Source organism: Garra rufa, chromosome 12 (genome assembly GCF_049309525.1).
Source record: "Garra rufa chromosome 12, GarRuf1.0, whole genome shotgun sequence".
Taxonomy (NCBI): domain Eukaryota; kingdom Metazoa; phylum Chordata; class Actinopteri; order Cypriniformes; family Cyprinidae; genus Garra; species Garra rufa.
The window spans coordinates 32850633-32867768 of record NC_133372.1 but is presented as its reverse complement, the minus strand read 5'-3'; the positions used below and the strand labels follow the sequence as shown (position 1 = coordinate 32867768).

The window sequence follows — 17136 nt, the reverse complement described above, 5'->3', positions numbered from 1 at the left end:
ACCCTTATTCCTTGGCTGGGATCGTGTAGAGCCCTTTGAAGCTGCACTGAAACTGCAATTTCTTCAACCCGAAGATCCTTATTGAAGTCCACTATATGGAGAAAAATCCTAGAATATTTTTTCTCAAAAGCCTTAATTTCTTTTTGACTGAAGAAAGAAAGACATCTCAGCATAATTTTGAGTAAATTATCTGGAAATTTTCATTCTGGAGTGAACTAATCCTTTAATCTAATTAATTAATAATTAAGGTCCTTCCACACTTAGTCTGAAATTTTAGTATGCGTTTTTCAGATTTGTCATCCTAAAAATTAGTCATGCATAGAAACCTTGCACACTGAATCCGATGCATATTAATTCATCCGTTGTGGAAAAATTAGCAAAACATTACAAAATGGAGTCTTCAAGCAGTGAGGTTTGTTTTGTTTTCCTCTGTCTTCTTAAAAAAAAAGAACAAGAAAGAGGAAATATTAGGTTAATCCAGTCCTGAGATTGCAATTGCGGATGTCCTCAGAATGGCTCAGTTTGATGCTTTGCTAGCAATCTGTATTTATATCCCGTCTCTTTATATTCTGCACATTGTTTGTTATACACACGCAAGACATGGAAGTGGATCAACTTGTCAGACGGCATTCTGAATTTTGGCGTTGGTTTGTACGGTGGTTCTGAATTGTCAAAACACCTTTAAAATGCTGCCTACAGATGCAAAAAAAGCAGAAAATATAACCCAATCAGATTTTTTTAATGATGGACGAAAGTTTTGGAAGCAGTGTGTAAACGTGACTGACACAAGGTGTGGTCGTTTTTAAATCGTATTGAAATTTTCAGACTGTGTGCAAGACTTTTAATTTAAATTTGATGTCCTTACATTCAAAATTTTAATTCGGAATCCTATTTGCTCCCTTAATATAAATTCAGGGGTTGATTTGGAATTTAAAAGGCATTCTCAATTCAACTCTAAATGGCACACAATCCTCATATGTGCACATCTCCTACCTGTCCATTCTTCTTGAGGTCGGCCCACATGCTAGTTCCATCTCCACCCCTCATGAGCACGTGATAGGTGAAGAAGTAGATTCCAGGAAGAGGGCAGGTGAACTTGCCTGTGGTAGGCTCATAGTAATTCCCTACATTTGTCACCACATCATCAAACTTGAGTATCTCGCTCCCCTCATGTTGCTTGCGCAGACCAGCATAGAAGGCAATCTTGGGGCTGTAGAACGATGGGATGTATCCCCCTGGGCCTGGACCTGGAGGTCCAGGTGGACCTGGCTTTCCTGGTTCTCCAGGTGGCCCACGTGGGCCTGGGGGACCTGGTGGCCCTTGGTTTCCACGAAAACCTGACTTGCCTCCCCCTCTACGTCCAGGGATGTCGTGAGGTGGAGGCGAAACAGGTGTTAGTTCATTGGTGGGCGTTAGAGAGTCACAGACCATCTTGCAGCTTCCGAGCATCTCATAATGCGTACCTCCACTTCCGGACCCACCCAGTTTGGTGCTGTGGACCAATAGCGGAATCGCGATCAGTAGCACTAGAACCATGGCCACACCCACTGCCGCGCCAATCACGCGCTTCCTGCGGCTGAGGCGCGAGGCAGCGATAGAGAGGAAGTCCTCCTCCCCTTTAGAAGAAACAGGCCCGGCCAGAATGAACTCTGGGAAGGAAAAAGGACTAAGGTGAGATAGAAAAGTTAACGAGGGAGTACGATACGATGAAACGTGGCTTGTGTCTGAGAAATGAGATAAAATAAATTCTTTTTCGATATAAAAAAATCCACTTTCAGACACAAACAAATCAAATATCCTATATTGAACAAAGTCTTAAAAAGATGTTTGTGTTCAATTTCTGCTAGTTTCCCCGTTTGCTTCCATTTACTGCTTCAAAATCATAACCATCAGCCTGCTAACCACTACCTCTTCTGAGTGACACACACTGGACCCAGTTATCGCTCCATATAAACAGCAATTCTGGATGATCCAGTGGGTTTATATTGTCATATAAATATATATTACTTGTCTGCTATAAGCAACATGGGGGATTTGGTGTCTCCAAATGTTCGTCCGTGGATGGAGATTCTATCAGGTGATGTGGAGGTGTATTTCTCAGGGGTTGCTCTATGGCCGTGGCGTCTCCTTATAGATTGGTGGAGTGAAAACCGTGTGGCTTATTTTTCCATGAGAAGTTCAAGAAGCATTCTGGAGAATTCCCAGAAAAGTCCATGTCCACTGCAGCATTTAAACAAACTCTGCCCCTCCTCTCACAGAAGAAAGCTGCGATTCAAATTGATCAAAAACAATCCACGCTGTATATTATCTTGCCTTTTTGTGACAGTCTTAAACCTTCAAGCTCATAAGTTTAAGTGCCTCGCTTGTAAACGTCCTGTAAGCCCGATAGTAAATGGATGGTAAGATAAAATTTTAAATCAGGCTCACAGCACTCTGGGCGATTTTCAGTCCCCGCTGGTCTTCAGGTGAATAACATTCAGGTTCCAAGATCAACCACCCCTAGCATCTTGACATGGTTCTCACTGATGAAACATAAAAAATCTAAATTAGATAAACTGGAAAACTTATGACACATCATATAAAAGCTGACAAAGGATCCACTGACGCTTATTGAGAATGTGCTTTTTCTGTTCAATATTTAAGGCCTCCTGGTGACATGCATAGTTTCATATAGTACATTTATATACTAATAACTGACTGTAATTGAATCGTTCAGAGTTTACAGATACATTACTTCATCACAGACACATTACCTCTCCAAAGGAACTGCAAACAGTACACTCAAAGATTTTCTCATTTAAATAATCAGTTAACAATCAATGGTTGTTTCCATATCTTGTCCATTTACATTCAAATGTCACTATATGGGCATATTAACTTTTGTGTGGCACTGTGCAAGCTCATCATTTTTCCAATTTTGATTCCAAATCATTGAAAAATTGAAAAATTATATTAAAAGTTTGTAAAACATTTCTTAAAAACAAATAACCTCGGTAAAACAATTCTACCTACCTTGCAAGTTCCCAAAGAATATGAAAATTGATGAGTAACTCCGCACGAGACCGCAGCTCCTCTCTGGTACACGAACAGCTCAGAATATGTCAGAGAATCCCGCGCCTTCGGCTTTTTCTTTAACGGTCACTCTGCTCTTACCGTTGTCAGCTTGAAATGTCTCTTGTCTTTTCCTTTTGCCGCTTCTTTACAGCCTTTCCTTCTTCTTCAAGACAGTTCACTTTAAACACGCCTATTTCTATCGTATAATATCTTTGGGCATCATTAAACTACTACTGGCGCTTGTAAAAAAATCTTTTGTAACCAAATGACTATTTAAAAGTCGAATGTGCCGATATTCTTGTTCAGATATCGCCAAGAAGCAACAGTTTCTCACTTGTTCGATTTGTGTGAGGAAAAGGCGCTTCCACCCGCGGGATGTCTGTTGCGCGCTCCCCCGCCCTCCACGCAATTACGCGCCCGCGCTCACTCGCACCAGTCTCCGCAGATCAAGAAATCGATTTCCCGAGGAGATGTGCATCCTAATAGGGTTGCTGTCTACCCAATTAGTACTTATAAAAATAAGTCAGGTTGTACTGGTATGCTGTCACTATTAGCAGGAGTGAGGGATGGTCGCAGCAAGAAATATAGGACCGACTGTAAATTAGCTGTCTTTAACTACTAGCCTGTACAGGGGACGTGGAAAATGCCTAATGAACGATGTGTATTTACTTCTAAATTGTTACATATTTAGAGACAAGTTTAGCTGTAGAGAATAATATATTACTATGGATATAATGTAATCTTTGCTAGTTTTGTTATTAGCACAAAACTGAAAATCACACAAGAGACTGTCTTAAAAATAGAAGTTCTTTATTGGTATCTATGGTTTTGTAAATAGCTTTTTTAATTTTTTAGTGGAAATAGATTCTTAAGATTCTAAGAAAAAAATTAATTATTCACTGAAAGTTTCTTTGGGAAAACCTCGAAACCTTTTAAAACCATTATTTCTAAAGGGAACCCCAGGTATAGCTTAATATAACGTAAATAATGTATTTCACTAAAATATGTAGTAGAAAACCCTTGGAAATGTACTTCACTTTAAAAATCCACATTGTTTTATACATATTTTGGATTATTTAAATTACGTCAAATAGCATTGCCTGCCGAAACACAAAAGAAAATACTGATACGATGCCACATTGTGCAGCTTTTGGTTGTAATTTTCAGTTGAAGGGCAACAAGAAAAGTTGTAAGTCTTCCCTGCTTTCCTAGCAATAAGAGGACAAACGAATGGGAAGATGCCTGTAGACTAATAAAACTTCCTAAAGACCCACGTCTTTGTTCTCTCCACTTTAGCCCTGATGCCTTTGAGGCTTTTAATAGACCACAGCTACTGAAGAAGCTTACAAACGGCAGAGACAAGAAACGCTGGATGCCATTCTAGCAGGATATAAACATATCGACACTTGTCATGATGCCGCATCCACTGAAGGAGTTTCTCAACGTGGATTTCACTTGATATCCGATCAGCATTTGGTTTAAGCATACTTATATCCATCAGAACCTGTAAGCTTTTTTTATAAAAATTTGCAACAAGTAGCGACAGTAGTTCACTGAGTGCAACCATTTGAAATAACAAAATAATGGCGCTTCACATAATCCAAAATATGTATAAAACAATGTGGATTTTTTAAATAACAACAAAGAATGGGTTTTCTATTACATATTCCAGTAAGATACATTATATTAAGCCATACAAGTCCTAATACCTGGGGTTCCTTGTAAGATTACCTATGTTAGTATGCCTACATAGTAGTTTAAAGTTAACAAGCACAGACAGAGCACATATGAAGTGGTTTAAATCCAACACAATGAGATGTATTAGCATAAACTGAGCAGAAAAAGTGCATAAATTGCATGACTAGTCAAAGAAAATGGACATGTCCTGTGGGCATTTTGCAAATGTACACTTGACTGTCTTATTCTATATACAGGCCTCTTCAGTGGGGACATCTTACAGGAATTGATTTTAAAAAACCTTGATTGTCCTAAAAAAAATCAACCCCTTTTTAACCCCTGTCTCGCTTCATTGCATGTCCCTCAGGAGTCGACTGCCCTGAGGGCAGAACGCACTTGCCATGGCAAACAGTATATTAGCTTACTTATTAATGCCTGCTTAGGCATTTTACACTTATATTAATTAAAGTAGCACGAGATGTGTTCATAATATGACTAAAAAAACAAATTGAAATTGTCTTTGCATTTATCTGCGGTGATGTTAAAAAAGGGAGAGGGAGGGGAAAAGGATAAGAAAGCTTGACAGAGGGAGAGAGAATGACAGTGTGTAGGGTGAAAGACAGTTTAGCTGTGTTTTCAAGTCTGTTGTCAGTGTCTCTGTTTCTTTAGCCTTCAGAGCTCATTAGCAGTGATAGACACATTGCTACTGACAACCTCCCCCACACACTTTAGCTCTCACCTTACTCTTTCCCTATCATCCCACTTTCACCATCATTTATATCTCTATCACCATTTCCCTTTGCCAGTCGCTATTATCTATTGTACTAAAGCACCTCACCTTCTCTCTTTCATTATACTTTTTTAGTTTTATCTCCCGTACCGCTGGAGAATCAGTCGTGGTTGGAATATACTGTATGTCATTGTTAATGCGAGGTCTTTGCCACCAGTGAAATTGTTTTTGTTGTTAAATCACATGTGTAGGTGGTTTTATTCTAATTAAAGGGTTAGTTCCTGCACATGTGGTTATTGATTACCATTTACGTTCTGTGTTTTAGTCATTGTCGGTTTAAATGATCACTGATTTGTTCTGATTATTGATGATTGTACTGTCCCTAACGATACATGGTAATGTTGGAACTAATTGTGGGTGCTAAACATGACATGATATACTCTCAGGGTTTTATCAGAGTACAGACAGACAGACCACCACTGCATTTACACCATTTTGACCAACAAGTGTTGCCAGTGTGAAGTGTTTGAAGCACATTTTGCAAAGCAATTAGTTTAAATTATCCAGAGTTTTAAAAAGCTCAGTTTGTCCCATAACTAGTAACCAGTGATATTGGGACAACTAGTGGCATTTGGTTGAGCTTCCCTTTACCATGTTTGATGTGCTCTATGTATGTCTGTTGGGCCATTCTACAGAATTGGTGCAAACTGCTGTCCCACAACCAAAAGACACATCTGAAAAGCACTTAATTAGTCAAATCTTAGATGTTTACTAAGATCCTTCTACTATTGAAACCTACAATAATATTTAAAATATTAGTAAGCTTAATATATATAAAAAATCATTATTTATTGGGTACTTTCAATTGGGAGGTGGCTGTCCCAAACCCTAACCCCTAAATTTCAACTTATAAAAATGATATTGAAATAATTTTTGTATTTTTTTTCCCATTGTTGTTTTTAAAAGTGTCTTCAGGAAAAATATTTATTTCATATTTTCTTTGTAAATTATGAAACTTTATGTAAAAAAATTGTCACTATACCGAAACAGTCACAACAAAAGGAAACACATAATCCTCATATTTGGGGGAAATAACCTAAATTTTAATACAGTTATGCAATTATTTTTGTATTTTAGTATGTTTTATGTAAGTGTAAATTCTGTAATGTGTCTCTACAAAAGCATTATAGTCACTACCGAAAATGTGCAGTCACTACCGGAAACATGGGATGTTTTGTCAAAAATAAAGTATACTGAATAATCAACTAAAATGTTATGATAGTTTTTGATTCAATGCATATTCAAACTAACAAATCCTTAACTTTGAAATCAGTATGATCAACTTTTTGCATTTTACAAAGAAATATTAGATTAAAAATACAACAAATCTCACAAATTACACTTGAAATGTTAAAAATGTAAATAAAATAAAATAGCAGTTTAAAAATTATATTTACACTGTAGATGTAAGTAAAATCTTAATTAAATTATTAAATTAAAGCTTTAATTAAATTAAATTATTATTAATGAGTTTCGATAGTGACAAATTTGAGGAGAGGACAAATATTCCAAAACTTTCTAAAAATACAGTATGAGAATTAACTGCACAATTACTAGATATGTGTATATTGGATATTATATTATATTTGTGAAATATCTGAAATATGTCATTTTTTTAAAAGACATTTGTACCAACTTTGGACCAGTTCTGTACAATGGCCCTTATATGTAATTATACTAATTATTGACATAATTTTCATTTTTGGCCAAACTATCCCTTTAAAACCCATCAATATGGCTTCAATACTCTTATAGCACACAAGTTGAGTCAAAACTGAACACTTACAGAATAAATCTGAGGAACAGCTGAATACAGTGTTCTAGCTGAATCCTTTAAAAGAAATACAACAATTAAAAGAAATACTGACAGACAAATGGCACACATTTATACTTCTATTGATGGTTTTCTGGAGTACAGAGGAAGAAGGCCATCCTAAAGCCTTGAAAGAGAAAAGACAGTCATTCTCTCTCACGTGTGTGCTTGCATAACACTGTGGCCTTTCTACGCCATCTCTTTAGGTTTCATAGGGCTACTTTTGTGTTTTAGTCTCTCAAATCATTTTGAATCTATTAAGAACTACTGTTGTAGCACCTATTTGCAATTCTGTGTGTCTGCCTGTGTTTCTGTGAATGCCTGTCCATGTTTTCCTTCTGCTTAAAGCTCATTGGGGCAGATCCAAGGAGGACTTGTCGCCATTTTGCCTCTTGATCAATAGAGCACCTCCCATGATGCACCTTGTCAACTTCTCACACTGGCAACTGCTTGATGTGTCTGAGGTCACATTAGCATAACTAACTCATGAAAACTTTTAGAGCAACTCAACTCTGTACATAAATCATTGAATATATGCAACTATCCAAAAAACACCCACATTTTCTGATTTGGTTTTGGCTTCTAAAGTGACTTTTTATATTGCTTTTTGTCTGTTACAATACTGTAATATTTTACAATTATGTCTGGGGGATTTTCAAGCAAAAATCGATAATGATAATTGACTATATAAAATCATTTTTCTATCTGTTATTACATAAACATAAAGACCACATGATATAACGCTGCTAATGCTAAATGTATTCTACAATGTATTATATAATATTAAGGTCATGTAAATATGTATGTATACAAGCATATGTGCAATGGATGAATGTTTGAGAAAGAATAAGGAAGAGTAAGGGCAAAAGGGAAGCGTGTGTGTGTGTGTGTGTGTGTGTGTGTGTGTGTGTGTGTGTGTGTGTGTGTGTGTGTGTGTGTGTGTTTGTGTGTCTCTGATTGCTTGCTGATACAGGGTGACATGGCGCAGATTGACTCAGCCTGCTTTTCTAATTCTCTCTATTAATAAGCCACAGCTTCCCACTGTTGCACCGGACTACATCTATTCATCTCAATTTGTCATCTGCTCTCTCCCCCTTCCCTCTCTCCTTCTCTTTCAGTCTTTCTCTCCGTAAACACCTCTGCCCATCTCTCTCTCTCTCCCATCATCTCCTGCATCACGTCCGATTCACCCCTCTCCTGTTCCGAATCTGTCCATTCCACCTGCCTCTCGTGTCCTTCTCAGCATGAAGATTGAGAAGGCCACCATGCCTACATTTTAATTCTACTGAAATATGAAGGTTAGATAAACTGTTGCACTTGAGTAAACTGTACTGGCATTCATACTTTATTAAAAAAATGAAATTATTCAATTATTTAATTTAAATAGGAAATTATGCAATCACTCAGTTAGATGTGTGGCACAAAAAACATTTCATAAGATCCTTGAGGGAGATAAAGGCTTAACAATAATCACTTTCCATTTAGAACTTTGTTTATTCAAATTAATCCTTGCTGTTTTTATGAAAATGTTTATTTTTTTGTTGCTATGACTGGTCTTAAAGCAATTCTACTTTTATGCCTCCCATGCTGTTATTTATTACTTATAGAAATGCAAGTTAGAGTCTCACAAAACAGGCATATAAAAGAAGAAGAGTATTTGCATGTGATGAAATTGTGCAGGATGGACAAATAATCAGGTTTTAGGCAGGTGCATTAGTTCATATTTATTCATTTGTTTACTCGTTCTTTTTAAATTCAAGCTAGTGTTTATGAATATCATTATCTTAGGTCAACTAGTGTAAACTACATTCGCAGAATTTACAAAGAGATGCAGTTGAGGTCAAAAGTTTACATACACCTTGCAGAATTTGCAAAATGTTAATACTTTTACCGAAATAAGAAGGATCATACAAAATGCACGTTATTTTTTATTTAGAATTTACCTAATTTGAATAAGATATTTCACATAAAAGATGTTTACAAATTGTTCATGAGTCCCTTGTTTGTCCTGAACAGTTAAACTGCCTTCTGTTTTTTCGAAAAATCCATCAGGTCCCACAAATTCTTTGGTTTAGCATTTTTGTGTATTTGAACCCTTTCCAACAATGACTGTATTATTTTGAGATCCATCTTTTCACACTGAGGACAACTGAGGGACTCATATGCAGTTATTACAGAATGTTCAAACGCTCACTGATGCTCCAGAATGAAAAAAGATCAGGGTAAGCTGAAGATCAGGGTAAATCTACCTTTTTTCCCCCTGGGAAACATGTAAGTATCTTCTGTAGCTTCTAAAGGGCAATACTAAATGAAAGAAAATATGATATTTTGGCAAAATAAGAAAAATTTACACATCTTCATTCTGTTCAAAAGTTTTCACCCCCTGGCTCTTAATGCATTGTGTTTCCTTCTGAAGCATCAGTGAGCGTTTCAGCCTTCTGTAACAGTTGCATATGAGACCTTCAGTTGTCCTCAGTGTGAAAAGATGGATCTCAAAATCATAGTCATTGTTGGAAAGGGTTCAAATACACAAAAATGCTGAAAAAACAAAAAAATTTGTGGAACCTGAAGGATTTTTCTGAAGAACAGCGGGCAGTTTAACTGATCAGGACAAACACGGGACTCATGAACAACTATCACTAAACAAAAACACAGCTGTGGATCATTCAGGGTAACAACACAGTATTAAGAATCAAGTGTATGTAAACTTTTGAACAGGGTCATTTTTATAGTCAACTATTATTTTCTCTTGTGGACTTTATGTAAATGTCTTAAATGTGAAATATCTTATTCAAGTCAGTACTAAATAAAAAACAACATGCATTTTGTATGATCTCTCTTATTTTGGTAAAATAATTACCATTTTGCAGATTCTGCAAAGTTTATGTAAACTTTTGATCTCAATACTTTACTACTATTTTGTAACAAAAAGTGAACATGTTCAATGAACTGTATTTTTTCCTGGACAATAATGTTGGAAATGTTCAATAGCTTTTATAGACAAGCTATGTGTCTGTGCAGACATTTTTCATCATCTGTTTATGACAATATATTTTGTGATTGTCAAAGAGGAAAAGACCTTGTACATTCAGAGAAGAAATACACAAACAAAGGAATACTTTCAATGCAGACTGGAAGAAATGATGACACCGAACTTTTTTTTTTTTTTTGAGAAAAAAAGACAATAAAATATCACTGTTGCAGGAGTACAAAAACTATAAAGATAAAAGAGGAATCTCCAAAGCATGACAAGGGATAGAAAGACAGCAGGGGAGAAGAGAAAATGAGGGAACATCCAGCAGGACTGACAAGAATAACAGAGATTCTTTGCCCTTAAGTTCCTTCAACTGCAAACACACACTGGCATCTCCTATGTAAACAATTTAAACAGACATTAGTCATAATACAGTTTATGACAATAGACTATCATTGTTTTTCTGGATTTATAACACTCTTGTTAATTATTTTACTCCAACGCCTACAAACTATCACAAAAATCAAAAAACTGATCAAAAACATTTTCCCCCCGAGAAAATCCAGAATTTCAGAAAAAATAACAACAAGGGAAGCCAGACAGCGTTGAGTCCACTTTTTCATGATCACTCAGTGATCTAAATGGTGTGTTATGGGCAATGCAACTGGTCTGTGCATTTCCTGGTTTTGTGTTTCTCTCAAAGCCTAATATTGATTTTGATGGAAGAGAATGTTTTTGAGTAAAGCTTAAAGCATTTTGTAATGGAAGTCGGAGATTTGCACAAACTGATGTGTAGTTTGAGAATGTGTTTATGGCGGTTTAATCAAAATGCATGTCTGAAAGCGTCATGTCAAGCAGGTACAATTACTGGTATGGCCAACATCAGCGTTATGCGAACCTGAATCAGCACTGTTAGGGTGCATTTTATGTAAACTGATTTTGTTAAGTATAACGTCTGAGCTCTCTGATCCAGATTAATGCTATGTGTGTCTAAGGTTTTTAATTAATGCATCTAATTTAAGAGATCATCCAAAGAACTCCCACCTTCACTTTCTCTTCTTCCACTGTCTTTCTGTCCCTGTCTGTCACCTCCTGCCCAATTTATTATTAACGAGTGTTGTCTGTCTCGTTAGTGTTCAGAACACAGCACTGTAAACACGAACAAAACCAGACGCACCAGGCTAACCTCAGATAATTGCCGTCTTTCTCTTTCTTTCTGCATTCCCCCATTTTCTTTCTCTCGGTCGTTCTGCTGACACCTGCGCTTCAACTTCCATTGTTAACCAACTATAGTGGACAAAACTGGCCACTTTCATACCACAGCAAGCTTATAAAACCGTCCATTAATTAATGAGCAAGTTTTGACTCTCATTTAGACTAAAAACTGATTTAATTAGACTTTGAATTGACTCGAGCATGTTGATAAGCTCATTTTAAAATCTTTAGTATTCTGTTGGTTTGTGTATATTAATAGTGAGGATATTCAGTGACATTTTCTAAATGCTTCATTGATTGGCCAATAGGTGGCGACAAGTTACTGTGTGAGTGAGTCATCAAAGTCAAACACTGATTCGTTCAGAAACGAAACAAGCGAGTCTCAAATCATTCACGCATTCGATGTTTGGAGGCATAGAATGGTTTTGTTGTGGCTTTGTTTGAAACTATTTTCCTTGGTGGAGCAAACTGTAAGTACTGTGTCTAAAATGTAAGTAACTCAGTATTACTGTTTTTTAACTGTTGTATAAAAGCAATAGAGGGTTTGCACTTAAGTCACGATTTGGTCAGTTACCCGGATGCGTGGCCATACTGGCGATTTTCGGATGTAAACAACAAAGCATGGATTGGAAGGTTAATGTACTACTGAATACATTGTTCTGCTTATATATGTCTAAACCGTGGGAAAAAATGTGTGGAAGCTCCTAAATCTTATAGAGAACGACTTAGTAAGCAGGAAAGGGTGCAATAATTTGACAAAATGAAGTAAATAGGTGGTAAAGATACATACAAGCAGTATTAATTAAGGTAGCCTAATATTTCACCCACCTGACTCGAAATAATAAAAACAAACACGAATGTTGTCAAGATTCTTGTTCTAGAAATCCTTGTTCAGTTTGGCCAACCACAAATGCTTTTTGTTCCTCCCCAGCTAACAATTTTTGGTTTCCAGAACGTTCCCTATTAGTTAGCCAGGAAAGTTTTCTTTACATAAATAGAACGTTCCCTTTAGGTTAGGGGAACGTTCTGGGAACCTACTGGGAACGTCCCGGGAATGTTCTCAGAACGTTGGAGGAACATTCCCGGAACGTTCTCTTTACGTTAGGGGGAACGTTCCCACAACGTTCTGAGGACGCTCTCGGAACATTCCCAGTGGGAATCCTCTGTAGGTTAAAAAAAATGAAATCTAAAAATAACCTGCAGGGAACATTCTGGGAACGTTCTCTGTAGGTTTTAAAAATAAAACCTAAAAATAACCTGCAGGGAACATTCTGGAAAGGTTCTTTTTAGGTATAAAATTAAACCAAAAAATAATAGGTTATTAAAAAGAGAACCTGCAGGGAGCGTTCCTAGAACGTTCTCATTTGGTTCCCAAAAAAACCCCAAATGGGAACCATATTGGAACGTCAGTGGAACGTTCTGTGTTTGCTGGGTCAGACAATTTTTTGCACTTCTCTTCTTGATTTGTTATAACTTTTGGCAGTCTATAGTACTCCAAATGTTTTTTCCGGTCCGACCGATTAGTTCAGCCCAAAACATGACAATAATTGACCATTTTCAGCAGCATTTTCGCTCAGTGTTGCCAATATGGCCAATTAATTTATTGCTCTATTGTACAACTTGATATCAGACTAAAAAGCAATGCTGCAAATACATAACAAAAAAAAAATTTATTAAAAATTAAATTAAAACAAAAAGAAAAAAGAAATGGTTAAAATAACAGAATATCTCCCCTTTAAATGTGCAGTCTGCAAATAGCTAAGGGTGCTCTGTTTGCAAGCTAGTTAAACAAGTATGTTTGAAGACTCTGGCTGTTGAGATAATTGCCCTCTTTTGCAATGATACTGCTTCGGTAAATAGAAAATAAATGTAAAAGGGCAAACTGCTCTTGGGTCCTACAGGAAACCGGTCTCTCGCAAACACGCACTTCCCTCCCGCTGACTCTCATTGAAATTCTACACAGTCCTCCGTAGTGTTGTTAGGAACATCTTTCAGAGCCAATTAATTTCCCCTACTCATGTCTCTCTCTTTCACTCTCTGGCTTCATGCATTTACAGTTCCTGTCCCGTTTTCTCCTAACAGTCTTTCCTAACCACCGAGATGTTCATGGTGACTTTACAAAACCACCATACTATTGTAGTTAGTCATTATGTTATTCTGAAAAATCCCCAACCTGAGACCAACACTAAATGAAACTTCGTCTAGGGGTTTTAGACTACAGCCCCTAAACTCTGTAAAGTTCTTAGGCTTGTTTTGAGATTTTAACTTTCTTACCGATCGTTACGGATCCGAATGGTCTGAAAATTTTGGCCTGTTCCTCCTAGATCTTTTAGGCTAGATTCAGTCAACTGTTATATTTACAGATATATCTTTTGTGTTTAACAGAGAAAAGAAACACATACAGGTTTGGAACAACTTAAGGGTGAGTAAATAATGACGGAATTTTCATTTTGGTTGAACTATAGCTTTAAATCTTTTAATCTCAATTCAGAACTTTGTCAGGCCATAAAAAAGTTTGTCCTAAATGGATAGTGCACCCAAAAATGAAGATTCTGTCATTAATTATTCACTCTTGTGTCGTTCCAAACCCATAAGACCTGTGTTTACCTTCAAAGCACAAATTAATATATATTTGATGAAATCCGAGAGACGTTTAAGGCCTAAAAAAGGTGGTATGGACATTGTTAAAATAGTCCTTGTGACATCAGTGGTTCAACTGTAATGTTTACTGACAGAAAGCTCTCGGATTTCATAAAAAATATTTTGTGTTCCGAAGATGAACGATGGTCTTGCAGGTTTGAAACGAGGGTGAGTAATTAATAACAGAATTAAATTTTTAGGTGAGCTATCCCTAGGAATTTTCTTTTTTTAGTTCTTCACTATAGTTGTACATTCTTCTCTCAATAGTGAAGTATAGAAAGTGCTTGTTGGGAATGGAAAGACTGGCTGTGCAAGAGAAAGAAAGAAGTGAAACGCTCTGTTGGATAGACGGTCTCTGCAGACTGGGAAGAAGGATCAGGATGAAAGGAGTAAAAAGAGAAAGATAGTGAGAGAGAAAGAAGCAGATTGTGTCAGGAGCTTTACCCCTTGAATGTGAATGCAAGCAGGAGCCTTCACTTAACAGAAGGATCTGTCATAGCGCGTATGTGGCGCGTTTGCATGCGTGTGAGAATCAGACACTGTTGACAGGATATCTTACAGAGCTTGATGGTATTGACAGAAATCACTGGCTGAAAATAATACAGCGGACATTTCAACACGTGGGCCTGCCCTTGTCCACAATGACAAGATGAAATATCACTGAGGACTGTATTTTTGTAGCCTATGTGTGTGTGTGTGTGAGCAAGACGGTTCATTCACCTTGACAACACGCCGTTACGTGTGATGCTTTAATTACAAGTAGCAAGAACTTCATACATTAGTTTTGATTAGATTAATTAATGAAGACAGTTTAAAAAAAATAACTTGTGCTAGTAATCACATTCAAGCTGGCATGAGTCAAGTTTTTCTGGTTGATGGTGATATTTACAGCATCTTTTTATTTACAGGCTTTTTTAACAATTTCGAGTTGTTTTGCACTAGCTAATTTTAAATAAGTCAAAAGCTACAAAATTATTTCTAATGTGAGTGTGGTGCTAGCAGTTGTTGTCAAAGAGGACATGTGAAAATGCAAGTATTTGTTTGAATTGCGAAGTCAGTAAGAGTTGGTGTGCCCTTTATCTTCATCAGTTAATTTGGCAGCAGCTGGTTTAAGTCTTCCGCTGATGCTGATTTGGTGGAAGGAAGTGGCCTTTTCTGGCAACACAAGGGAAAATGTTTGTTTTAAGAAGAGCTATAGAGTCTCTCTCTCCTTCTCCGTCATGCTCCCTTGCTTCTGCTCTTAAGGTCACGGTTTGTACCCACCGTCACTGACTGTCACTCCATTTCTCTCTTTCTTTCTCACTGTTTCTCTTTCCACCTCTACCCTCCCCCATCTCTCTCTGGCCCTCTGTCAGCCATTTCAAAAACGCCTTTGAAAGAAAGAGAAAAAAAGAAAGACTTAGGAACAGGAAAAAAGGAGGTGAACGAAAAGGAATAGAATCAGACAGAAGAAAGGGAACAAAGACAGAAACGTCAAAATATTTACTGCCATTCCGTCAGAATTGCTGTCAGGACACATCAATCCATTCAACATCATACTAGTAACTCTGTGTCATATTTTACAGCTAAACCGTGGCCATGCACTAAAATAATTCAGTATGAATTACAAAGGTCGTTCTTGCTCTGTGGTCTCTGTGATCTACTTACAGTGCTCCAGTTTTTCATGTCAAAAATACTTTTACCTTTTCTGACACACAAAACTTGGCCGACATTCATTTTTCAAAAAAATACTTTTCCCAAATACTTTAGTTTAACAGAATCCGGATTACAGCCCATATCAATGCATACTGTACTAATGTACAAAAATGTCATTAAAACCTAACATTAAAATGTATGATTTTTTTTTTATTAAACAAATTGTTCACCCAAAAATTAAAATTTGCTGAAAACGTACACACCCTCATTACACGGATCCGTAACATTACACCACTTGCTCACAAATGGATCCTCTGCAGTGAATGGGTGCCGTCAGAATCCAAACAGCTGATAAAAACATTCCGACAATCCACAAATAATCCACATGACTCCAGTCCATCAACAGATATCTTTTGAGGTATAAAATTATAAATTCATGATGATTAAGATCAAGATAATTAAGTAGAGGACTCATATTGTAGCTAGAAGCAAAGGTCTGAGATTAAAAATGGCTTAATCTTGAATTTATTTATTGCTCCTCTGACTGCACCCATTCACTGCAGAGGATCCACTCGTAATTCTAAATTTATTAAAATCTGTTCTGATGAAGAAACAAATGTGCTTTTTCAAAAAACCTAACAGGTTTGTTTTTACAGTTTAAGCATATGGTTTTTAAACAACTTTTGATGGTTTAACTTTCTCATGTGTAAACCCATATTTAATGTAGTCTGGGTTGTATTTTATTTTACCTTAAGAAATTTTTCATGGTTTTTGAGGATAAGTGCTTGTCAGGCAACCTGTCTTTGTTGCCATCTACCTAATTTAGCAGTGTCACATAAAGAGTGACATGATTTTGCACCAGGATGCTTGTCAGCATCAACAAAATATACAGACAATGTTTCCTCTTGGCTTTAGCTTAATATACTATGTTCATTGCAACCGTGCACAGTACATTTTCTTAAGCAAATAATACAGTTGAGGTCAAAAGTTTGCATACACCTTGCAATGTCTGCAAAATGTTAATTATTTTACCAAACTAAGAGGAATCATACAAAATGCATGCTATTTTTTATTTAGTACTGACTTGAATAAGATATTTCACATAAAATATGCTTACATATAGTCCACAAGAGAAAATAATAGTTGAATTTATAAAAAAGACCCCCTTTTTTGTTTAGTGATAGTTGTTCATGAGTCCCTTGTTTGTCCTGAACAGTTAAACTGCCTGCTGTTTTTCAGAAAAATCTTTCAAGTCTCACAAATTCTTTGGTTTTTCAGCATTGTTGTGTATTTGAACCCTTTCCAACAATGACTGTATGATTTTGAGATCCATCTTTT

The 17136-nt window shown here is 36.7% G+C and overlaps 1 protein-coding gene across 1 annotated transcript in view; it reads right to left on the bottom strand.

Moving 5' to 3' along the window:
- Positions 1-1662, bottom strand: part of c1ql4b (complement component 1, q subcomponent-like 4b) — a 12205-nt gene extending 10543 nt beyond the window's left edge. The window contains exon 1 of the mRNA XM_073851863.1: positions 994-1662. Coding sequence (XP_073707964.1) covers positions 994-1536 — 543 coding nt within the window. The 5' untranslated portion in view covers positions 1537-1662. The remainder of the gene's footprint in view (positions 1-993) is intronic.
- Between the last annotated feature and the right edge of the window lie 15474 nt (positions 1663-17136).